Raw genomic sequence first — 26954 nt, forward strand, 5'->3', positions numbered from 1 at the left:
CATGTTGCTTCAATGTGAGTTATTTTAAAGGTGTACAGAACAATAGACTAATTCAGTGGTTTTCAACCTTTTTTTCACCACCATGCTAAATACTATAGCTGCATTGGAAAAAGTATTTTGGGTAAGGGCTCTTTAGCCAATGACAAGTGCTGTCCGGATAGTGCAGTCAGGAGGAAGGAGGTAGGAAAAGGAGCCTGTATGCTTCCTACCATAGTTCCTTTAGTATAGGGAGCTCACAAGGCTGTCAGCCCGGATTTGACTCGAATCATCCATGTGCGTTACTGTCACATAACGTTGTTACGTAATTAAACGCTGCCCGAAATCAGCACTGCAGTCAGAAGCTCCTTTCCTCCCCATGATAGAGTTCTTACTGTTGACCTCATGAAAGGAGCTATAATATAATCAGACCTTTTCAGATGCAGCCTCTGTTTTCTGACTACCACCGTAGTGACAGACAGTTTTTGTCGTTCTACAAGACTTAGGTTGTCTTTATTTGTTGCTTTATGTCATAAAGATGAAAAAAATAAAGAAATAAAGTGAATCTGCATGACTGATTGAAAGACACCATTTTTGGTAATGTTCCAATTTTACTCCGAAGTTGAATTTTAGTATGTTTTTGCTTTTTTTTTTCACATAACATCTTTAGCACCCAGCATACTACAACCCCAATGCATGCTGGTGTTATAAAAAGCAGCTGTTATGTTGGTCTTAGCATAAGGAAATTAGGGAAGTCTTAAGGAACCTCCAGTCACATAGTCATGTGTTTGCAGTATGTGCCTCACTTTTTGTGCGCTCCTGATGTGAAAATGTTGTCTATGCTGGGAGGTCACAGCGTTCTGCAGCTTCACAACTAGGTGCATCAGTTTTCCCTCACGTCACAGCCACATTTTTGTTTCTTTTCCAGTTAAAGGTTCAACTAACCATCGGAAAATGAAATTTCAGTCATCTACAAGTGCCACCAAGTGTTCAGATGATCATTAGCCTAATGCGATGCTGGCAGGTTGCATATGTCCGGCATGCATGGCGTGTGAGGACGGTGCTGCGTGTGTGGCAGAATGTTTCACTCGTGTGTCAGGTGGGTTGGTGTGGCGATCAAATTGGGTACGCTGCAGTGTTAAATGGAACGCAAGGTGTTGTTGAGGCAAATACTGTGACTGCAGAATCTGAGAAAAGCTTTACAGGAAGTGCGTCTACTGATGGTTGTCAGTATTGGAAAAAGAAAATGAAAATGGGTTATATGAAAACTAAAAAATAAATCTAAAAATTAAATCCATAGTGATAGCCTAAGAACCATAAACCAGACAGTGCTTAACACTGTGCCTTAGCCCTGTTGTGTTTAGTCTGAAGGTTCGCCCCATCCATGCCTCGGTTCTGGGTACTCCGGTTGATTGGAAATTTTAAAATGACCCGAGGTGTGACGGTGTGGTTACTGTCTGTGTTGTAAAAGGTTGATCACTGGAGATTTGCAAAAGCCCCCCCTGCTGTGACCATGCACAGGATTAAGGGAGTATGGAAGATAAGTGAATGAATACAAAATATTACCTGTAATTAAATCAAGACATACAAAAACAGGCAGAAGAACAACAGCAGCATTGGTGAGATCTGTTTTGAGCAAAAGCATTAAAAACATAATATAAGTGTGACAAAAAAAAGTAAAAACAGAGTCAATCTGTAAGGGCACCAATGACCTGATGATAAATAATATTACTGATTAAATTAGGTTATTTCAAAAAATGATTCCATCTAATGAAAACTATTATAGTGATATAGTGTCTTGAAAAAGTATTTCTTCCCTTTCGACCTCACACAGTTTTATATATTACAGTCACAAATGATGTGACATTAGTGGATAGCTGTGAAATGAGGGAAAGATGATAAATGGTTTTCTTTCTTTTACCAATAAAATATGAAAAGTGTGTTAACTTGGATTCACCCTTTTTACCTCTAAATAAAATTATGTTCAACCAGTGGCTTCAGGAGTTGACTTTCCAGGTAGGTCAACCTGACAGGGAGAAAGTTGTGAAGAAGTTTAATTTCCCAAGCAACATCTCACAATGCATTGTTCAGTTAATATGTTTCTAATAATAACAATAACAATAATAATAATAATCTTCTTTATTTGTCATTGCAACATACATTCCAATTAATTTTGTCTTCCTTAATCCGTCCATTAGAGAACAGTGGGCTGCCACTGTGTGACACCTGGAAAGCATTCTGGAGCTAAGGGCCTTGCTCAAGGACCCAGAGTGGCAGTCACTGTGATTCAAACTTGCAGCCTTCAAAATCGTTCTGCTCCAACCGCTTGGCCACCACTCCACCGTTGCTAATAGCAATAGTACTGAGGGACACCCGTCCACCTAAACTGACAGGCAGGACAAGGGGAGAATTGATCAGCGAAGCAACTCTGGAGGAGCTGGAGAGATCCACAGCTCAAGTGGGAGAATCTTCTGAGAGAACCACCCTTAGCCAACAGACCTGACCTCGTGGAAGACTAGTAAGAGGAAAGGCGCTGTTAAAAGAAAAAGCTAGCTGTAGCATGCCAGACTCTGGTCAGATGAGAGCAAAATTAAAGTTTTTGGCCTAAAGGGAATGCTATGTGTGACAGGAAAATAAATCTGAAGATCCTCCTGAGCACACCGTCCCTGTCCACATCGTGCAACTTGTTGATGACAGAATTATGCTTTTTTTCACCAGAGCAGGGAAGCTGGTCAGAGTTGATGGAAAGACAGATGGAGCTAACAGGGTTACAAAACCTATCAGAGACTGAAGACTTGACAATGGGACCAAAGTTCACTTTCCAGCAGGACGACGGCCCTAAACATCCAGTCAGAGCTACAAAGAGCTGGTTCAGACCTAAATATGATGCTTTGTTAAAAACTCTAAAACTGATGTTGACAAACACACTAAATGCAATCCGACTGTGCCCTAACATTTTTTTGCTCATCAATAATTCTGAATATTTACTTAAATATCAACACAGTTAAGATTGTGTTTGGATAAATGACAAATTTGACAGAAAAATATAATGTAAACTGGCCACTTTAATGTGTAATAATGACATTCTTACAATTCCAAATAAGTATTTCACATATCCAGCTATGTTCTTATTGCTTTGCCTAGTCTCTGACATCTGAAAAAGCCTTCCTGTTTCTAATGTTTAGATTTTTGACATTTATCTGTTACGGCTTCTTAAGCTATTTTTGATTAAAACATGTAAAGACAACAACCACACAGTTCCTCTATTAACATAATACTTAACTGAACAAATAATAAAAAAATAAGATATACAATTTTCATTTTATTAGCTACTGAATGGGAGCACAGATATTTCTGGGGCCCAGGAAATTGCTCCCCTTTGCCAGTTTACAAAATCCCCCCCTGGTTGTAGACACTACACAAACGTCTAGATGAACTAACTAACTTATATCAGTGGATGTTGCTTACAGTCTATCTGTGTGTGTGTGTGTGTGTGTGTGTGTGTGTGTGTGTGTGTGTGTGTGTTTGCATCAGAGGATAAAGTCCCCAGAGCTCGGTAATGTTTAACAGAACAGTTCTGGGTGACATCACAGAACAGTACACATGGTATGAGGAAGACGTAGCATGGTTGAAATGCTTCCACTTTGTATCTTGTATCAGGAACCCCAGGCTGAGGTAAGCTAAAGGAAAGAAGCAACATTCGCGGCTGTTTATTATATCTAAAATCAAAATTTAATGTGGGAATGAAGCTTTTTCGCTCAGTGGGAAATAACAGAAAACACAGATGCAGTGCATAGATAAGATCATTGTAGACCTTGATGTGTTTGTTTCGGTTAATCGCTGCATTTTTCTGTGTTGATCCTGAGAGTTGTATTTTAAAGTAGGTCCAACCGATGCAGTTTCCTTTAGCGATGTTACAAATACCACCGCTGAAGTAATTTGACGGGGAAAGATTGTTGGCATGGACTGCTTATCAGCAGGAACAGAGGAGAGAAAAATGCAGCAGCAAGTGCAGAAAAGCTGGTCCTCAGGTTTCACATAACATCTGCACCCTGGGTCGAATATTTTCAGACTAATGCAAGTTGTAGTCATATTTTTCAGCAGCACTTTCAGCAGTGCATTCTGTTAGGAAACAAGATAGTTTTCTATTACTTATTTTATGACGTAGCAATATAAATTTGCTAAAGTGCAAGTTTACAATATGTAAAGTAAATATAAAATCTTATATAAAGTAACTCTTGTATGAAATGAAATGGTAGATATTGCTTTTTTATTTGACATAAAAAGCAGTTCAGTTAATTTCTTATAGAGCCTGATCACAGTAAAGGGTATGTACTCACAATGTAGTCATAATTCAGTCGTAATACAGTCCTGTAATATAATCCTGATATTTCCCTGTCAGTCTATACATAATCCAGTTAGAATATATAAGTAATGTAGTGATGCACTCCTTTTGTCCAGCAAAAATCAAATCAGACCAACGGTCAGCTTGTTTCAGTTTACAACAGCCTATCAGCAGATAGGTCAGCCACTGTCACTGGCTGATATTTATCTGCTGCGGCCGTGTTGTGTTGCATCAACGTGGATCTGAAATGGATGAGATATATTCACATTCACTCTATGAAACATTTCTTCATCAACATAAGCTGCAAAAAAAACAACAACAAAACAACAATTAATAAAAAAAAACAATTAAATGGCAAAAACCACCAGGCCACTGTACAAATCATTGTTTTTAACTTCAACATCTATGCAAAAAAATTGACAATAGATGTTTAGGGCTATGACTGTTGTTAGCTAAATAAAAAACATGTTTAAAATCAGTAGTTTCTGCATGTATTTGTAAGTATATATTGGTGCTTTCTAAGAAAACAGCCCTGCTGAAGCCAGCAGTGACAGAAAGACTTTTCTTTGGCATGCTTCCTAAACAACTTGCTGGCATGTAGGGAACATCTAATTGTTGTCAAGGAGACTGTTGACCATAACAAGCAACGTAGGGTCTCCTTTTTCCCTCCCATACCATCCTCCTCAGTGTATTATACCACACCTTTTTTAATCTTGGTTGTCACAGTTCCAGTAGCTTTACACTTTCTGATCTTCGCTCTCATTGTTGTTGACTCACTGATGTGACTTATTTTGAGTTGTTCATTAGAACTTGCCCATACAAATTCTAGTAAAAAAGCTATTTTACCCAATTCCTGACTTGTGGAAATCCACACACATCTACCTCAATTAAATGACTTGTTCTCTTGTCTTTCCCCTTTTGAAGAGTAGCTAAGAAAATCAATCAGTTAGAAGCTCCTATACACTAATTATTATTATTATTATTATTATTATTATTATTATTATTATTATTATTATTATTATTATTATTATTATTATACAAATTATAATTCTCACATTTATTGATGTTCCAACAACTGTGAGGCCAGGGGTTTTGCAGAAAAAACAGACAGTAAATTGTTATTGCCTAACAGTAGATGAATTTCTTTTGGAGTTTTTTGTTCATCTTTACTAGGGTGCAAAAAGTGTGGGGGTTGCTGTTTCCACTTATTTCAAAAAGTTTTACTTGTTTGTGAACTGGAATAGTGCATAATGTTAACAATGAGGCAAGTTACAGTGTGGAATTAAAGATTTGAACTGTTCTTCCCTGACTGGCTATTATTTACCAAGCTACATAATGTGTTCACTGTGGCTGTAATTTAAAATTTGTTTTGTTTTTAGCCAATTCAACATGTTTTATCAGGGTTTGGTGTCAACAAGAAATATGTCTACAGATTCTCTTACTCTTACCAAATGGGCAGGTTTATACATTTTGTGATACCTGTGCATCATCAGATTTGCCTTAGATCAAATGGATGCTATCTGCAGAACTCCCCCTTATTAATAATCTGTGTTTAAATCATATTCGCCTCAGAAGGTATCTTTATCTCACATTTACAGTGAAATAAAAAATTTTCCAGAGCCTGGAAGGCACAGATGAGAAAGGTGTTAGAATTGTTGAACTCACCATCGGCTCCATTTTTATTCAAATAAGAACCAACCATTCAGAGTAAAAATAGAGATGATTGAGATTATTCTGGACATTACTCCCTAAAACTTTCATTGCCACAGTGCTGCAGTCATATGACCAGTATTCTTTGGATACAATCTGAAAAGAAATCTTCAACAAAGCGTTGAAGAAACTTTAAGCTCGAGCAGTGTGTGCAACAAAAAAAGATCTCTTAATAATGCAGTTATAAGCCTGACGCAGGAAATCCCTGCTGAAAGGGATCATCTTAAAAATTGGTCATAAGGAATGTGACTGCCGACAGGTTCAATTTCAAAGAGCTTAAGCAACATCCCTAAAGACGTCCCTGTCGGGAAACAGAGACAGTGAAACAGCAGCAGACTTTGATGCTAATTAGAAAAAGATTAGTAAGACTGGATCACTTTTACTGATTAAACACGTGCCAAATGCATAGCTAAAATGTGTATTATAAATACCTAAATAGAACTCAATATGGAGCTTTGATTTGTTGGTTTATTTGAATTCTGACCCTCATCTTTGACCATGAGTTATGGATTCTAACCAAATGAATAAGATCCCAGGAACAAGCGCCTGAACTCAGCTTCCTCTTTAAGGTCAGTGGGCTAAGGATCAGAGATAAAGTAAGAACCCAGACATCTGGGAGAAGATGGAGTAGCACCGCTGTTCCTTCCCATCTACAGAAGCCGGTTGAGGTGGTTTTAGGCTTTCCATACCATACCATACCATACCATACCATACCATACCATACCATACCATACCATACCATACCACACCACACCACACCACTCCATACCATACCGTACCATACATACCATTTACCCATACCATACCATACCCATCCATACCATACCATTCCATAACATACCATACCATACCATACTACCATACATACCATCCATACCACACCATTCTATACCATACCATACCATAACATACCATACCATACATAATACCATACAATACCATACCATACCATACCACACCACACAACATACCATACCATACCATACCATACCATACCATACCATACCATACCATACCATACCATACCATACCATCTTTGTTTATAAAGTGCTTAAACACAGCCAGCAGCTGAAACAAAGTGCTGTACATGACTACAAGCTAAAACGCATCCGTTAAAAAGATCTTTTATGAAGATAAAATGATAATGCATAACACACTTAAAAGAAACAATAAAACCAATTTAAAATGAAAACTAAGTCTCGTTAATGGTAAAAAAACAAAGAATAATAGTGGATTTTATGGTGAATTTTAAAAGTGGGCAGTGAAGGAGCCTCTTTTATGTGCAGGGGCAGGTTATTCTATAATTGAGGACCTACAATAGAAAAGGCCCTGCTGCCTCTGAGCTTCCTCTTTGTACCTCTAGGAGATGCAGTACAGCTGACCCGAGGGGCCGAGAGGGCGAGTAGGGATGAAGAAGCTCAGACAGGCACGGCGGGGCAAGGTCATTGAAACACTTAAAAACGAAAATAAGAATTTCAAAATGAACTCTAAAATGTACTGGGAGCCAATGGAACGAGGCCAGAATAGGGGTAACATGCTCTGTTTTTGGAATACCTGCAGCAGCGTTTTGAACCATCTAATTTAAAATCACTGTTTAACTTAAAACCCAAATCAATATGCTGTCACGGCTCACAAAGCAACAGTATTAGGGTCACAGGAGCGACTTGGTCCAAACAGTATTACCTCAGTTTTCTTTTTGTTAAAATTAAAAAGTTCCGGGCTAGCTAAGCTTTGATGTCTTCCAGACAGTACAGCAGGGCCTTCACCGAGAAGCCGTCACCCTGCTCCAGGGGCATATAGAGCTGACAATCATCAGCATCAGCATTAGCATATAAATGAAAAGAAATTCCATGTGTCCTGAGGATGGAGTGTAATGAAAAGAGTAGAGGTTCTAAAATTGAGCCCTGTGGGACCCCACACGATAAAGGAGCACAAGATTCAGCGTTTGAAATGCTGATACAGAAAGATCCATCAGCCAGGTAGGATCTAAACCAGTCCAGAGCTTTGTGCTGGATGCCTACTAAATGATTTAGATGTGATATTAAAATATTGTGGTCAACAGCGTCAGAGGCAGCAGTTAGGTCAAGCAGAACCAAGACCGTATAGGTACCAGAATCACATGTCTACAAGATATCATTAACAACTCTTAATAATGCTGATTCTGTACAATGCTTCATTTCAGAGTCTTCTAAATGGGCCATAGCTGTTGCCAGGGAGACGGACAGATAGATGTATGGACGGATTTTGAAATCACAAAACAAGATATATTTTCCCTGCCAAAGCCATAACTGTCAGTCTTTTTTGACCCATGAAAATTAGATGTTTTTAAAAAGGATGCATCCTTGCAAAAAAAATAAAAAATAAAAAAAATGGGAATAGTTTCAGTTAGAAGTGAATCTAAAGACATTGCAATACTACAGTCTCATTCAGGAAATTAGAATATTATTCAAAAGCTAATTTATTTCAGTAACTCAATTCACTAAGGCAAACACAGATTAACACAGGCAGACAATATTTTAAGGCCTTTATTACTGTTAATTATGATTTTTTTCACTTCCAGCTAATAAAACACACCATTTAAGATCAGAATATTAATTCAGACCAATAAAAAAGCGACATGCAGAAATAGGGGCTAAATGAAAAGTCTATTTAATACAGGCTTCAAAGTTGCTGTTTTTTCAAAAGGTACTTTTAATCTGACAGACAAGCCTCTTAGAAATGCACATTCTAATTTATTGAAAATTAGATAATATATCTATGGTAGAAATCTTATTGATGTTTAAATCCATTCTTCTCTGCTACATTTAGTCACTTTGGACAGGTGCAGCTTAAAGATTACAGCTGGATCTTGTGTGTCAAGTACAATTTATTTTTTTGCAGATGCTGATGAAACGAGTAGACATTTTAACGGGCAGTAATATTGCTGCTAGTCCCTGATGCTGCTTTTGTGTATAAGAGCCCTGAGAGTCTTTCACGAAAAGCTCTGCTGGCACAGATTAGTTAAAGACGGTGGAGTGTGAAGCAGCTGCTCATTGTTTGCTTGCGACAGTGCCAAGCCCAGCTACTGTAGAGGCATTATGCAAATATGGTTCATGCAGATGTAAACAAGTGAGAAAGGAAATGTCTGGACTGTCAAGCAAGCATTCAGTCATTTTGAGACCAGCCTCTACTGTGCAAACCTCTGTTGGTGATGTTTTTTCAATGCTCTTAAGACTCCAAGACACTGGGGCAAAGCAAAGAAGCTAAAAACAAAGAAAGCCCTTGACGTTTTTATTTTCCTCATTGTAAAGGATAAAATGTGAAAACTTTACTAACATTTTATCTGATCATCAACGGTGGAACGTTCAGTGACATGATCTGCCAGATGTTTTGTGACGGTAACTTCTCTATTTAATATTACTAACATACTTCCCACTCCAGAAAAATTACCAACTAAACTAAATATTATGAAATAAACCTATGCCTTCAAATGTTTGGCAACAGAGTTCACCCCACTTGAGCTTTATAGCTACAACCTATGAGACTGACCTCCTACTATCTAGCTGTAAAAAAGTATATATATACTTTTACGAAGCCCCAGAGGAGGCTAATCTTATCCCCAGGCTGACAGCTAGGTTCCCTTTTTACAGCTTTATGAACTGTGATTGTGCTTTGTTTATTTTAGTTGAATGTTGTTTTTGTTCCCCCCCTGCTCTCTACAGTTTTATGTCACACTTGAAAAGTATCCCATTTAAAAACAAATGAGTAAATACAAAAAGCAGTTGTCAAATTTTGACTTTGTTTATTAATTAAATTACATTGAATTCAATTTAATTTAAATAGCGCTAATTCACAACACATGTCACCTCAAGGCACCTTACAAAGTCAAATTCAATCAAATCATACACCTTGGTCAAAAAGTTTTCGGCATTCAGTCCTCATGAAAGAGCGTAGGAGGAAAACTCATCTTTAACAGGAAGGAAAACCTCCAGCAGAACCGGGCTCAGTATGAACGGTCATCTGCCTCGACCGACTGGGGTTACAGAAGACAGAGCAGAGACACAACAAGAGAGACAAACAAGCACAGAAGCACACATTGATCCTGGAATCCTTTCAATGTTATATGATAATAGTGGATGATCTGTCTCCTTTGAATGACGTCACGGCGAACAGAACACCAGACCAGGTGTACCTACTATGAAGAAAAAAGAGAGCGAACAGAAAGTTAAAAGATGAAATGACGACAAGCAATGCAAACTGGAGAACAGTAGGAGAACTCAGCAGAGTGAGAAAAATAGGCCCTGATGTCCTCCAGCAGCCTAACCCTATAGCAGCATAACTATAGAGGTAGCTCAGAGTAACATGAGCCACTCTAACTATAAGCTTTGTCAAAAAGGAAAGTTTTAACATTAGTCTTAAAAGTAGACAGGGTGTCTGCCTCACAGACCAAAACTGGGAGTTGGTTCCACAGGAGAGGAGCCTGATAGCTAAAGGATCTGCCTCCCATTCTACTTTTAGAGACTCTAGGAACCACCAGCAGACCTGCAGTCTGAGAGCGAAGTGCTCTGTTAGGAATATACAGGATATGTTCCTAACAGGATATGATATATGATGGAGCTTCATTATTAAGGGCTTTATACATGAGAAGAAATTTTTTTAAATCTATTCTTGATTTAACAGTTGATCTTGTTGATTTTCATCAGAACTCTTGCTGCAGCATGTTGAACCAGATGAAGACATTGAGCTGCATTTTGTGGACTTCCTGATAGTAAAGAATTACAATAGTCCAGCCTTGAAGTAACAAATGCATGGACTAGTTTTTCAGCATCACCCCTGGACAGAATGTTTCTAATTTTGCCGATATTCCTGAGGTGCAAAAAGTAAACTCTGGAAACCTGTTTAATATGGGATTTAAATGATATGTCTTGGTCAAAAATAACACCAAGATTTTTTACTTTATTACCAGAGGCCAAGTTAATGGCATCCAGATTAACTGATTGATTAAGAAGTTTATTTTTAACAACTCTGGTCCACGGATCGCATATTCTGTCTTGTCAGAATTTAAAAGTAGAAAATTTAAAGTCATCCAGATTTTGAACAAAGCCGTCCAAACCAACCTGCTCCTATAGGAAAATATAATTACCCCACTTGTTAAGTCGCAAGATAAACAATAATTCATGTCAATTTTATAAGCCATATCCAGGCCTAATCACAGCTAGACCTTCAGAATCAAGTAATAAGTTAAATAGAAGCTATTTAACAACATGAAGTAGGCCAAAAGATAAAAAACCAAACAAATGAGTCTAGAGCAGGTGAGAAACAGTATCTATATGATGTATATGAAATAGTAACTTCTTTTTCTTTCCTTAGGCCACGCTGCCATTGAACAATCGACTGGCTGCACTGACATGTTAAACATGGACGTTCTGCCTCTGTTAGTGCTTTGTTTTTCATGGCAGGCTGAAGGTGAGAGTTCAGGTTGAGACAAACACTTCTTGTTTAATTAGAGGTCTTCCACAGAAGTCAGTCACACACTCCCATTTACAAATGTCAAAGATGTGATATTCCTCTTTGTATGACCTTACAGAGTTTATGTATGGTTTTATCACCTATTTGCACTTTATTAATAATTTCTTTTTACAACCCAGTTTCTCTATTACATATTTGCCTTTTGCCTCAGTGGCATAGGGAAACACAGTGTAAGACTGTGGCATCCATAATTTGATCACCGGCTAAGCCAGGCTATCAGTGACCCCCCCCCCCCCACCACCACCAATAATTCAGTGCTGGCTCTCACATGCTGTGTAGCTCACACATGTGCTTCATTTCTACCGAATCGACACAACTGTGACTCAAATATTGAAGGATTGACCTAATGATAACCCTACTGACCCTCATACTGTGCTGTGCTGTTCCATTCACCTCGCACCCTTCTGCATGGGGGGTGGGTAATGACAAATGGCCAGATGATCCTTAATATTCAAAAAGAGACTGAGTCAATAGCAAAAGTAACACGCATTTTATTGACGGAGCAGAAAACTGTGAATTCCACACTCCAGAATCTGTGAATCTTTGGGCTTCTGATATCAGAGATGGCGACGCAGTTTGGCGCCTCCCAGTGGGTGCGCCGACACCTGTGTATTCACAAACTACTAATTCTTTCATTTTTGATGTAAAGTTATTCGACTTTGCCAGAATATGTATTTATAAAAGCAATTCTTGATGTTTGCCAGTTAACAGCCAAATTAGTTACACACTATCCCTTTTAAGATATGAGACGGCTTGACGGTGGACCAAATACACTTAATTTCAATACCTTAACACCCGTTTAGCTACCAGTTTAACTTGTCTGCACACGTGGCAAGATAGATCATGGTCTAATGCTTCAGTAATCCTCAGGCTTCAGTCATCAGTCCATGGACCCTACTTGTGAACCAAAAGGTTAGGCTCATTAGAGTGTTTGGTTGTGATTGCAGCAGAAGAAGGTGCTATTTTTGCTGAACTAAACATTTCCAACATCTAATTTCTCAAACGGACCATTTGCAACTCTGCAAGTAGGCTGTAGGAAGCAGTACCCTTAGGTCTGCACGCACAATCTGCTGTTTAATGAGTGATCATCAAGGTCTGTGTCCGTCAGGTGAAATAAAATGCAACAAAGATTTCACAGACGCAAACATATAGCAGCTAGTACGCTTTGGAGTGTAAGACCTATGAGATGTTTATGGATAAAAAAAAAAAATCATTTCCATTTAATACTAAGCATGACATTGGGTCATAATATTTCTTGAAATAGTAGATCCTTTTAATATTTTTGTCCATTTCAAACACATAGTGCATGTTAATGAACTGTGTTGCCCTGTCTTTAGCCGTCAGATCGCAGATGAAGCTGACTCCTGCAAGCCTGACCATTGTCCGAGGAGATGAGGCCAGATTCATGTGCAGCACGTCCAACACTCCTTGGACTGTTATGACCTGGCTACTGGGGAACCGAGCAGTACTAAGTATCTCCAAGCAGAATGGTGTCCTGCCTTCTGTCAACCCAAACGTGACAGCCGTGAAATGCTCCAACTCGAAGACAGACTGCTGGGAGTTTGTCCTGAGAAACACAGAGAGGAGCATCCAAGGACAAGTTGTTTGTGATCTGCAGCTCATTGACAAAAGGACGGCAGAGCTATTTGTTCAAGGTGGGCCTTCTCAGCTGTGTGCATGTTTGTGTCAAGGTTGATGCGATGAAACGGTCCCACTCCTGCTTGTGCTTACCTCCCAGAATAAGATTTGGCATCAAAATTTAATTTAATTTGCCGTCTTCTGTGACAACAGCAAAAGTTTTCATGCTTCTTGAAACTTTTTTTTACATTTGAGACCAACACAAAGAAGCACAGAAATGTTAATTAGAAATCTATATATTTTTTTACATTGCCATTAAACTACACTCACCGGCCACTTTATCAGGTACACCTGTCCAACTGCTCGTTAACGCAAATTTCCAATCAGCCAATCACATGGCAGCAACTCAATGCATTTAGGCATGTAGACATGGTTCAAACCGAGCATCAGAACGGGGAAGAAAGGTGATTTAAGTGACTTTAAATGGCATGGTTGTTGGTGCCAGACGGGCTGGTCTGACTATTTCAGAAACTGCTGACCTTCTGGGATTTTCACGCACAACCATCTCTAGGGTTTACAGTGAATGGTCAGAAAAAGAGAGAATATCCAGTGAGCAGCAGTTCTGTGGACGCAAATGCCTTGTTGATGCCAGAGGTCAGAGGAGAATGGCCAGACTGGTTTGAGCTGATAGAAAGGCAACAGTAACTCAAATAATCACTAGTTAGAAGAGCAGCTCTGAACGGATGGACTACAGCAGCAGAAGACCTCACCGGGTGCCACTCTTGTCAGCTAAGAACAGGAAACTGAGGCTACAATTCACACAGGCTCACCAAAATTGAACAATAGAAGATTAGAGAAATGTTGCCTGGTCTGATGAGTATCAGTTTCTGCTGCGACATTAGGATGGTAGGGTCAGAATTTGGCGTCAACAACATGAAAGCAGAAAGCCGAAAACGGCAAATAGGAAGATCTACATCTGCATTTATACTCTTATATTGGTTGATCGCAGAACATCCCATCAAAAACCCACTGAGGTGTGTGGCTGTAACATTATAACACGTGAACCACTTCCAGGGGTATGAACACTTTTACAGGCATTGTATTCCTGCATGCATTGCATTAATTCATGGCATCACCATTTTTGTACTGCAGAAAATGTATGCGCTTTTTTGGTGCTTCTCTAAAGGATATTCTGTGCACACACACACACACACACACACACACACACACACACACACACATACTATCCAGCCAAAGAAAACAAAGAAAACAAGCAGATGGCAAGTTTCCTCTAAAAAAAACAACAACCAAGGCTTCATGTGAGAGAGTACAGAAACACATTGAATATAACCTCGGTGAAGCAGAAAGCAGCATGGGTAAAAAAAAAAAAAACGGAGGTAAAAGAAGGGACAGAGCAGAAGTTCTGCAACAGCTCTAATTTAGCCCGCCCACGCCCTCCCTGCTTTGCTAAAAGACAAAAGAAGCGGTACGGCGTTCCACTTGCACTTCTTAAGTCCCTTTCTTTGAACTCAGTTTGGAGCTTTGAAGCTTTTAGCTTTCTGATAAGGCAGCTGAACAAGCATGCAAAGGATCAATCACCGAGGGTGGGGGAAGATGGGGGGGGGGGTTATTAGGGCCTGTGTGGTGGAGTGAAGTTGGCCCGACATGTTTGATGGTTTCTGTGACAACGGCTTGATGGCAGTGTGGGTGGGGGCGGGGAATTGATTGGACCGCCGTTATAAATACAAGTTGGAAATGGATAGACTCGATGCCAGTCGGATGAGGCAGCAGAGGGAGATTTACAGCCGGCACCTGCAGCCAATCTCCTCTTCTCTCTTCTTCATTTAGCAGATCTTACACAAACGTTGAGCCGGAGGTTGTGAGATAATTTAAGATTCAGGAGTTGATGAGGACTGCTAGTTCTCCAGCATTCAGAAGCAGGAGAGTGCTGCAGTGTGTTGTGTGACTTGTGTGAGAATCTCTTGTGTATCATGCTCCTACGTATTGCAAATACTTCATGTACACAAAGAAATGGACCGGGTAAAATGATCCTGGATGGAGAGGAGCTGAGAACATGATTTTTTTCAGTTTTTTTAATCAAAGAGATTAAACTATTTTCATTTGGGAACCGATTCAGGAACCTTACATTCTTTACAATCCTTTTTCTGGTTATAGCGTAGCGCAATAATAGCTATTTAAAAAAAACTGCTCGTGCCTGCTAAATGTACACAGTACACCCCCCCCACCACACACGCACAAAAAGTAAATAAATAAAAATTTTTTAAATCCTCAGTAATAAGCATTAATAACAACGAAAATTGTAAAACGTTTTGCACTGGAAAAAAGTACAGTGTGTAGTACATTTCTAATTCTTCACAAAAAATCCAAAAGTTTAGTAATCATTTAAATATATTGTCACAAAAACAAACAATCAAAAATCAGCAAACACTAACCTCTATAGCAATCTAATATAAACAGTTATTGAATGGTTTATATGACGTAAAGAGGTATATTAAGCTCCTTATGTTTACATAATAGGAATCAGTGAAACTGGTGATATGCCACTCATAGGGGGGCCCCATCTCTTCAGTGGGATATTTTCCTACCACCTGAATCAAGTGCTAAGGGAGAGGAAGAGGTGTCTGGATATCTTACGAAAAGAGATTCAGGCTTTGGATTAGGAGAAGCGTGAAACTTTAATATCTAGATGGGTCAGTTCTGGAAAAATTTATCATACGTTGGTTACAACTTCTTTGAATGGGGCTGATTGGGGGGGGGGGACTCACAGGAACCGCCTCAGATTAAAAGAGGCCTCGATACATGAGTCTGCAGCGTTTGTTTGGGTCAGTTATCTTTTTATCATCCCGTATATTTGCATTTACAGTAACTGCATTTGAAATGAGTGCTCAGGAACAGAAATTAAAAGCATGGGATCATCCCCTGCACCTAGTCAAGAAAAAAACTCACTGCCCTAGTGCTTCCAATATATTATGAAGAGCACCCCCGCTGCTGCCAGTGCCACAAATCCCCACTGACACATGCAGCCATTAACAGTAGTGTATGGTGAATCAGCCCCCTCCCTCCTCCTGCAGCCTGGATGCTGAAGATCGCTATGGCTTGACATCGCCTTTGAATTAATCCTGCGCGCTGGCACGCCAACTTAACAGTCAGCAACTCTGCCCATGATTTGTTTACTGCGGACTCAAATAGACAGAGCAAGTTGAGCCACAAATTTACAGCGAGCCCCATTGACTCCGCGCAATCTCCCCCAAACCTCTCTGCTTTAATTGTTCCATTCGAAGGTGATGGTAAACGGGAGAGTACTCTGGCTGCTCTGTGTCTGGACGCTCACTCAGTCACATATGCAACACATCGACACAGAGTCCCCACTTGAGCAGATCAATACGACGGCGTATGCCGCTGACGACTAGCAGGAGATTTCTGACATAAATCAGAGGGGATAGATTCTCCCTGAGGCAATGTGGCTTGTAGAGGTGGGGAGGATACGCAAGCTGGAAAAGGCTCTGACCCACACAGGGAATTTGACAAAATATACAAAGTTACTCCACATTTACACTGTCTTGCAAAATGTTTAAAACCACTTGATATTTGTCACTTTCAACAAGCAAACTCTTAAGCTTTTAACATAACCAAAATTACAAGCATACAGAGACACGGTGATCCACTGAAAGTGCAGGCCTGCCAATGAGAATATCAATTAGAGAAGCAGCCAAAATCACATGGTAACTCTGGAGGGGCTGCAGAGACAAGCTGCTCAGGTGGTAGAATCCATTAAGCAGGACAGGTGCCAGTTGTGCGCTCCACAAATCTGGGTTTCAAAGAAGTGGCAAAGAAAAACAGAAAGAAAGCTCAATTATCAATTTTCACCTTGCTCCCAGCCATGAGGGGGAAACCGCAAACAAGTGAAAGGAGGTGCTCTTGTCCGATGAGCCATACCTACATGCAAAACATAATGTTATGCTATATCACCCTGAATACACCATGGTGGTGGTAGCACATGCTGCAGGGATTCTTCGTGTCCAAAAGGGACAGGGAAGATGTTCAGGATTGATGAGCTAGATGGAGCTAAGCTTATACTGGAGGAAAACTTGTTAGAGGCTGCAAAAGACTTTAAAGGAACTATAACTGAATTTGGTTTTGTTTGGCTTAGAAAAATGCTTTTTACTCAATGTATTATGAGTTAATAGACGTGATTAGATAACAACAATTGACTAACTGATTGCGCCGTGCACCACAGGGTATGTAAACAGAAAAGCATGGCGGGCGTGTATGTGTTAACCATTCACAAAGGAAAATATCATTTACCCGAGACGTCAGCCATTTATGTCAAAGAAAACGAAGAAAAGTCTCTCGATGAAGCCTCGTTTTCTCCGGAGGATTGTGCACCACCTTAAGGTGCATGTTTAGTGTGGTGCATGTTGAGGGTTTTTCATAAAAAAACACAAAAACTGTTAGGGGCGGGGCTTAGAGTTCAAACTAAAGCATTCTCCTCACTCATGGTGCAAATTTGCACAGAATCAGGTATAGCTCCTATAGAGAATCTGTGGCAAAACTTGTCTTTAAGTTTGAAACAATTTGCAAAGCTGGTAGAGAAATAATCTGAATGTACAGTATTTTAAAAATTATTTTTAAAATCATTAATCTTCCACTTCACAGTTGTACTTATTTTGTGTTGGTCTTTCATACATTTCCAAAAGTAAGAACTATCAAGGAGTATCGATACCTTTACCAGGCATTGTAGATCTACACATTTTGAAATACAATCCCAGAGGATTTATGCAGAAACACACTCGAAGTAGATCTGATTACCACACCACTTTATTTTCTGTTTAGGCACATAAATAGTCAGAAATCCCCCAGATCCGTTCTTCATAGGGTGCCAATTATACTGCTGGTTCCATGCCCACCATTACCTACAGGTGCCAAGTCTCTGTCAGAGCAGCTAAAGTTGCAAAATGTGAACCAGTTGCTCCACACATGGCTTCATATAACATCTCTGACAAGAAATCAACCCATCAGATGAAAGCGCATGGTATAAAAGAACAGCCCATGATTCATAAAAGACGTCTGAGGATTCAAACTTAATCAATACAGACATGTCATTTTGCACGGACAAACTACCAAAGCTCCTCCAATTATCTATCTGTCTATAGGAATTATCTGCTGCATCCTTATCCCTCCGTTTTACTAGACATCACGCTTCACAGAGATACCGTTCCTCTCAGGGAGCTAAGCGGCTGATCTGGCTGGCAGGCAGGGAGAGGAAGCGGGATAGACTGAGACTCAGAGACCGGAGCAATCACTCACAATGAGTGAAGTCCATCTTTTGAAAGGGATCAGGCCAAGCAAGGCTGTGACCCCCAGCTTTAACTCAAGAAAGTTTAAACTAAACAGATGGAATATCCAAGTAAATACAAAGTCCACCCAAAAGAAATGTACTTTATTCAACCGTGTGAGCACACTTATTTCTTTACTGCAGAAAAGGGCAACGTGAGGGTTTTCGGAGAGAACCGGTTGGCGTTTAAAGGGGAGTCGGTCCTGTTTGAGTGTCAAGCAGCCGGATGGTACCCTGAACCCACCCTGCAGTGGCAGGTGCATGACAAAAAGGTAAATGGCTAACAGATTTCTGCTTTTCTTAGTTTTCTGTCTGCGTATAAGACTTTCACTCATTATAAAAATGTCCTGACTGCATTTAGGTTCGTATCGAGCAAATTGTTTCCTGCTTTTAAAATTAGTTAGGATTCTTGAGTGATGGTTTGCTAAATGGTTATAAGAATTTAATATCTTAGTTAAAGGTAAAATAATGTTTTAACTTTGTAAAAATACCTTAGATTACTCTTCTGTCTATATTTGGTCTAAATTGAGGCTGAAGCTGTTTGTCCAACAAGGGCCAAGACCAAAGCAGACCGCTGCTCTTTTAAAACAACTCAATCCTCAAAAATGTTTTCGTGTTTTATGTGCACACTGTTTTAACGAGCCTTTAAACCAATGCTTCTCAAAGTTCAGATTTGGACCTTTAGGGCATTTTTACCAGAAGTTCAACAGACAGCTGTGTGGACCTGAATGCAGCACACCACTGAAACTCTACTCATTCATAAGTTCACGATTCAAAGCAATGTGCTTAGGTTTTGAAGCAGGATAACAACTATTTATGTATGAGTTGAGCCATAGTTGGTTCACTGGAACCATAAATAAACACATTATGAACTCAATCATTAAGGAGTCCCATTAAAAAAAGAGAGGACACTTACTAACCTAAGCCTAGCACCTTATTAAAGATATGAGATGTGCATCTGGAGGTGACTTTATGGAGTCAGAAAGTTTCTCAGTCCAAAAGTTTCAGGGGGGAAAAACATTGATCAGTTTGGAAAAGAAGGAAATACATTTTAAGTGAATATCTCAACTTTTTTATTTTAGAATATTTCATTTTTCCTTTTTTAATACAAAAATGCAAGGAGATAACGAACAGGTAGATTTTCAAGAGCTTTACAAGACCATTAAAATAATTTCAGCTCTTTTACTACATGATTAGATACTTTTTCACGTCCAGTAATGTGTTTACTTTGTAATATGTGGAAATGTGAAACTTGCATCCATAGAACGTTATATAGATAATAAAATAGAGTATGGACAAAGACAAAACAAATTTGAAAGGGATGTAGGTTTATGCAGATAATTAAGACGTTAGGCTTCCATGACTATAGCTGTTTCTGGGTGTCTGTAAGTTTTACCTCAGTTTTTGTATTTGCTTTGTGTGTGTGTGTGTGTGTGTGTTCTCACTTGCAGCTGAGTGAGAACATAATTTTTTGTATTTTACCACCAAACTGGGGACTGTGATATAAAGTGAGGACCTTTCTTCTTGATCCTCACGTTTTTTGGGACAGGGTTTAGGTTTAGGGCATAGGTTTCTGTTAGGTTTAGGTTTAGGTTTATGTTAGGTATGTACTCGTAAAGTTAGGTCTAGGGTTAAGAAAGGGTTGAAAATGAAGTCAATCCACGGGCCTCAGTAAGTATTTGAAACAAGGATGTGTGTGTGTGTGTGTAAAGAAAGGCACTTTATTTATTAAAGTAATTAACTTAATCAAAATTAAGTTATAATTGCCCATTAAATTTTGTCTTAAATTTAGACCTGCTTAAGGTCACAAACTAGCAATTGCAGCCCTATTGCCCCATTATATTAAGGAAGGGATCTAGCTTTCACCAGATGGTTTTGACCTTTGGTTACTCTGAGCAGAAATTCTTCACCTGTTTTGTTCTCAGTACATGTTTCACACAGTAAGATCGTCGATGGTGCAACGCCCCCTAGCTTAGCTTTCCATGTAAATAATTATTGACTTCTGTGTGAATAACTGCCGAATGCAAAGGCGACTACGGCTTAAAGATTAAAGAAATATCTTCAGCATAAACTGCTGGGATGTTTTTGAGACTGGAGATGTTTCAGGATGCAAGAAATCTGCTTTAGTCTTGGCTTTGTCGGACAAGCTGTTAGTCTCTGCACCAACTAATCTGGACTCACATTAAACGAAGACACATAGAGAGTTATCTATGGCCGTTAAGATCTTAAATGCTTATAGCCTTTTTACATAAGCTCACTTAAAAAAAGTCCCAATCTGTCCCTTAAATGTACTCAAAACTTGCTAAATCCCAGCTAAAGAAGAAAAATGTGTGGGATGTAGACTTCCCTTTGCTTTAATATATAAATCACTGCATTAAGTTTTCAGTAAGTGAACTGGAGCGTGGCCTGAATGAGATGAGTCTTGATTTATGGGTCTGAACCTGAAGGAAGATAATGCTCTGGACACCCCCCCCCCCCCCCCCCATTGCTACCATTAGCAGGAAATAAATCCTCAAAAATGCCAGCATACTACCTGTGTTGGCCTTTGGGCATGTCCAATAACTAAAGTACTGCAGTGTTCACCATTGTTTTCTTTTCTCCACTCTCTAGAATAATTTTCTTAGAAGTGGAAATGCATTATATTAGTTAATCTTGAGATTTAAGAGATGTCGAGATTTGGTAATCCTCAGAGCTCCCTGTCAGGTCCTCCGGTATCCCTTGACATTTTTTGCATTTAAATGTTATTTCTAACTTACTTTTACTTGGTTCATGCAAATGTCATAACATTTAGCCAAATTGTGTGTTTTGGGGTGAACTTTAATTACTTACCTTTTGTTTTCCTCAAGCCTTTCAAATAGATTTTAAACTGAAGAGTAACCCAGGCCCATTTGGTAGTTTTTGTACTGTTGTCTCCCATTTAAAAGGTGCTTTTTTTTAATAGACACAAACCTCAAGCAGTGGCATTTAAGAGGCTAATAAGTCACAAAAATAAATAATACTTACCATTATCTATTACTGAAGAGTGAAGTTATCAATGACATGTATTAAACTAATTGAAAGCTTATATCTATAGGTTACATTTTATTTCTGCTATTTTGGTATTTTACTCTTTGGAAGGACTCGTGGAGCAACTTCATAACGATAATTTTAAGTCAAAGTAAAAATGGACTACAGTCAACATTACTGCCAATTTCTTGACAGTTATTAACCAAAGAAATCCCAGTTTGCATTAAGCGGTTGAAAACCAAGAAACAGATCCCCCAAAGGTTATTTACACAAAAATATTGACTTCTTCAGTATCATTCTTAAGATTATGTGCATTTAGGAAAACCTTTATATAGTTTTTCTAACTATCAGTAAGTAAAGAATTGATTACAATGGGTTTAATTCATGTGTATCAAAATTAAAGGTGTTGAATACAAACATATGCAACGCTTCTTTTAGATTTTTATTTGTCAGAAACGTTTGAAAACCACATATTCCTTCACATCCACTATACAGCGAGGTGGTACTTCATGTTGGTCCCACACGAAAACATTATTTTAAATATATATTTGTAAAATAGCAGATGTGAAAAGTTCACAGACTTTGAATACTTTTACAAGACGTTGTAATTGTTTAGTGGGAGCTTGGGAATGTTTTAGGAAAAAGTGTGTCAGTAAAATGCTTTTAGGGGATTAAAAAGCTGATTTGATTGAGCATCTTTCCCTCTGCCATTATTTACGGTTAATGATCAACTTTTCCTACTCGAGCCGTTTTCCTAAATTATGCAGCGAACTGATTATTAAAATGGAGGCTAGCATTTTCATGGCAAGGTGAAAATGACCACAACCTGCTGTTACTTTACCACTGGAGCTTTCTGGTAAACGTATTAACAACAAAGAACTTTTTTTAGTATATGTTTTGGCAAATATAATCTTAAATTAATTAATTTCATTGGATAATTGCGTGCAGACCTCATCTCCCTGGGATAAGCTGTAATAAAAGTCATGAGCATATAATCCTTCATATTTCACCGTAATCTACTTAATTGATGGGACAAATCACATAGCAGAAGATCATTGTCTATTATCTAATTGCTTTGTTTTTACGCCGTAAAGATTAAAATGTCCCAAAGATATGTTTCCGAGTATAAACATCCTCTCCTATATGATTTATTTCAGTGCTAAGGCAGATGTGTTGCAATACTAGAATAAAGCCAACTCTAAACAGAGCAGGCTTGCTTTGTCATATTTTATATGTGGACGTGCGCTGAAAAAGAATTCACAATATTATTTTTCTAGACATTTTATTTTTCTCAATTATTTTACCTTTGGGCCTAAAATACTTGGGGCAATTTTGGCCCATGGGAGAAAAAGTTTGGACACCTCTGTGTTGAAAGATGGAAATAACTCATTCATACATTAGAACGACCGAGTCCAAGTCTAGACCAAAAGCTAACTGAGAATCTATAGTTGAAAATTAATATTTACAGAGTCTCCAAATCGACTGGTCTATTTAGCCCAGAAGCATGGAAAAATCTTCTATCTGCAAAAGTGGTAGGGAAGCCACACTTTTAACATAGGTTTTATTTATTTATTTAGGAAACAATGCATCCCTTTCCGTCCCTTTGCCATCAAAGATCTTGTCGGCTGCATGTCGACTGTCAGCCTCTGTGAACTCTACATTCAAAAGCAACACAGATCTGTCCGGGCCGCTTGCAGACAAATTCCTTTAGACATTGGAAAAGCTTTGCTTTGAGTCACAGTCTGTTTGATAAATAACAGTTTTGTCTCTGCTTGGCGGGGATGAGGTGAGCCCGGAGGATTACAACATCAGCGCGGAGGAGAAGGAAAACCTCTTCACGGTCTCCAGCAACCTCAGCGTCCCGGCAGAGAGGAGCTCAGCGGTGGGCTGCCTGGTCTCAGTGTCTGCCCTCAAAGCACCTCTGAAGAGCAGCGTCAGACTAACCGTGGGTGAGAACGCCTTATCTTTTTTATATCATTCTCTGCTCCTTCAGAGGTTTATTTTGTCCCTATTGCAAAAGTTTAGATCAGAATGTTTTTTTATTTTATGCTAAAATACGATCAATCGTAGCAGCATTTGGGGATCAGATTTGAGGAGCCATGAGTCAAACCAGATAAGTAGAAATATATGCATACACAGACATTTCTTAGAAAGAAGGAAAAGAGTAAAAAAGCCTGGTATGGTTTTAAAATATCTTACATGACATTCACTCAAGCTACAATAAAAGTTTTAAATTTGACGTTTTAGTTTCATTTCTGTGAACTATGATCATCGCTTTAGGTAGGACACTAACTACTCAAGATTCTCAACACAACCCCTTAAATATACACAGAAAGATATAATCACTCAATAAATAAACAATATAACCTTTTCAAGGATGATTGTTAAAGTCGTTGAACTGTCGTTCAGCTACCTACTTCATGGCTAACCCCATTTTGCCTTCTGCTGTGCTAATCAGCTGTTGTAGCTGTGCATCGTCAAAGTCATTATATTTCATACAACATATGTAAGGGACTGCTCTGTTGTTTTGACAGATTTTCTGTCCTTGTTTGTTTTCGTTTCAAACCGTTGCATTTTTTTTTTCTTCCCTTTCTGTTTTGGGAAGCGTTGTGAATCATCCCAGAGTGCAGCTGCTATAAAAGAGGAGAGAAGGAAAAGGGTTATGAAACCAAAACAGCATGAGTTTGAATCATAGCAGTGTACAGGTTTGAAAACAGCCAAAGGGACCACAGATTTAAAAACTCTTTTTTTTTTTTTAAATCTTATCTTTTTTGAAAAATCTATTTCCATCTTTTTACTCAGTGAACGTCCTCCTAGCTGAAACACAAATCTTCCTCTGATCCGGCCACTCCTTGTCTGCTCGTCTGTAACTGAATTTCAGAGGATTCCCGTTGCTGCAACGCTCTGTAATAAAACAACGATGTGACCTTCTCTCTTCAGTCGCAGAGGTGTTGGAGGAAGAGGACGACTGCACAGTCCTGGTGGCAGTAAGCGCTTCTCTAGGCGCTCTTCTGCTGCTTGTGCTGCTCTCAATCAGCACTGTCCTCTGCTACAGACGGAGGAGAAAAGCAAGTAGGCACTTTTCTACTTCCTCTAATTGCTCTAAGTGAACAAATGCCAGCTCGGCTCACAGTTTTCCAGCTCAGAAACTGTGATTAAAGTATAATGAAACACGGAGGTGGCTGACTGCATACTGGGGCAGCCCTGTGGCAGCCTTCATCCAGGACACGCTGTATCCTTTCAGACAAAAGCAGAAGATTAGTTGTACCTACAAGAAAAGAACAGCTTAAAGGTTAGAGGGGTTTGTAGAGGTCTGGTATCAACCAGGGCGAAAGAAAGAACAGAATTTGTGATTTTTTGCGACAGTATCATCTGTTGGAAGGATTTATGTATAACTTTTATGGCGATACAGTGAGTTTTAGAACTTTTAACGTTTATTTTCTTGTGTGATATCTATTTTGTTAAATTTAATATGCTAATGGTAACTCGAGCTTCTGAATAATATATATAAACAACAAACTGAACAACAACAGCAAAAAGAAAAAAAGCAAATAATAAAGAAAGCATTTCGCAGCCTCGGTAAAACCTGTTCCAGGATTCAGGAAGCTCTCAAACTTTTGCATGTTGCAGTTTCGGTAAAACAAAGAAGCATTGTCCTGATTTTGGTCTGTGTGGGAAGGTAATGACCTTGGACAGCTTATCAGTCTGCCTGCAAACAGGATCACCGCTGTTGACAAGCCGGGGAAAGCGTACTGTGCCTTTGGGAACTCATGCTTGGTTTCTGCCGGATGAGTCAGTATGTTTGAATGGACACGATCAACTGCAATACACGGCTGCTCAGAAAGCACACAGCTGTCAGGTATTGAAGGTAGCATCCTATGTAGCTTTGTTACTGTTGCTGATAATGATGATGAAGGTAGGAACCAACTCCTTCATCAAGAGCTAAAAAAACATCCAGCAGCATCACTTAAGTAGAATTACTATGATTAGTCAATGGCTTCTGTTGCCATGACTTGCAAGGTCTTTGTGCACACACACATATATATATATATATATATATATATATATATATATATATATATATATATATATATATATATATACTGTACATAGATACAGTATGTACTATACATAGATACATAGATACAGTATATACATAGATACATAGATACAGTATATACTATACATAGATACATAGATACAGTATATACATAGATACATAGATACAGTATATATATATATATATATATATATATATATATATATATATATATATATATATATATATATATATATATATATATATATATATTTATATAGTAAATCATCAATTTACAATTTGATGATTTACTATATAATTAATTTGTTCCTTCCTCGCTTCAATTTAACACAATTAATCTTTACCTGTTTAAAAAGACCATGGTCTTTTTACCCTCACCACTATCTAGTTCATGTAAACCTGAATTAGGTGAGATTTATTTACCATTCATGTAAACCTGAATTAGGTGAGATTTATTTACCAATCAGCAAGTAACTTCATTTCTGTTAAAATTATCATTTGTTTTCTTAAAAATATCTAAAGAAACAAAACAGCATTCTCCTTGTTCAGTGGATATTGATGAAGACGAGTCTTCCTTTAAATGCAGCAGATCAAACAACACTTGAGGAAGAGCTGCATGTGTCTTGTGTCGTGACGCTAAAACCTTTGGGGGGACAAGTGGTAACTGTAGATAGCGGGGATATTGCTCACTGTCCAGGGCAGTATGGACTAGCTGGCACCACGGGCTTGTAAGAAATAATTTGTCAGTTGCCAAACACGTTTTCTTTTGCTAATTTGCATGAGCAGTGAATAGTGTAGTAGGGATCACACCGTGTTGTGCCCGTTGTAAAAAAAAAGAAAAAAAGATTGCTGTACTCGCAGCTATCCAGTGTGCTGAAGGGCTTGCCCGGGGCACCATTCGTGCAAAAACTATCACTGGGGAGACTGGCCTAACCAGCTAACGTGACTTTTTGTCCAGCAATGTCTATCCTTCAGTGTGTGTTCAGTCTCCATGGCAATCAAACGTTATACTGGCTGATGTGCGGTGGTGTCCATTACTTTCATCAGGTTATAAATTAGATAGTTACTCCATCATCATAATATAGATTTCACAGGGAGACCCAATGATTTGTCCGGATTGGGAGCTAGTTTGTCCAGCTGGATTCAGAAACATTGCTGTGGAGCCAGTTAAAAACAAAAACACACATCTTTAATTCGTGGATGTACGTCCACAGCCCGCATTTCTAAACACACCACAATCCGTGCCGTTGGCTGCCTAGACAGCTGGTTGCTTTCTCCACATTAACACACGTGACTTCTCCTCCAAAACAGGCCATTTCTCTTTATCATAAGTGAAAACCACAGAAAACTGCATAGTTACATATTCGGACTAAAATAAAACGTCTCCTCTTGCAGCAAGGGCAGCACTGTCTAAA

General features: G+C 38.9%; 1 protein-coding gene across 2 annotated transcripts in view; it reads left to right on the plus strand.

Annotated features, from left to right (window-relative positions):
- Window positions 1-3504: 3504 nt before the first annotated feature.
- The window catches only part of igsf5b (immunoglobulin superfamily, member 5b), a 29012-nt gene continuing 5562 nt past the window's right edge, over window positions 3505-26954 (plus strand). Inside the window, exons 1-6 of one of the 2 annotated variants that reach the window (XM_036150036.1) lie at window positions 3505-3651; window positions 11381-11476; window positions 12877-13194; window positions 18618-18745; window positions 23266-23428; window positions 24420-24551. In XM_036150036.1, the coding sequence (XP_036005929.1) occupies window positions 11419-11476; window positions 12877-13194; window positions 18618-18745; window positions 23266-23428; window positions 24420-24551 (799 nt within the window). In that variant the 5' untranslated portion in view covers window positions 3505-3651; window positions 11381-11418. The remainder of the gene's footprint in view (window positions 3652-11380; window positions 11477-12876; window positions 13195-18617; window positions 18746-23265; window positions 23429-24419; window positions 24552-26954) is intronic. The other variant, XM_036150035.1, reaches the window with a different exon arrangement.

This window comes from Fundulus heteroclitus, chromosome 18 (assembly GCF_011125445.2).
Source record: "Fundulus heteroclitus isolate FHET01 chromosome 18, MU-UCD_Fhet_4.1, whole genome shotgun sequence".
NCBI classification, from domain to species: domain Eukaryota; kingdom Metazoa; phylum Chordata; class Actinopteri; order Cyprinodontiformes; family Fundulidae; genus Fundulus; species Fundulus heteroclitus.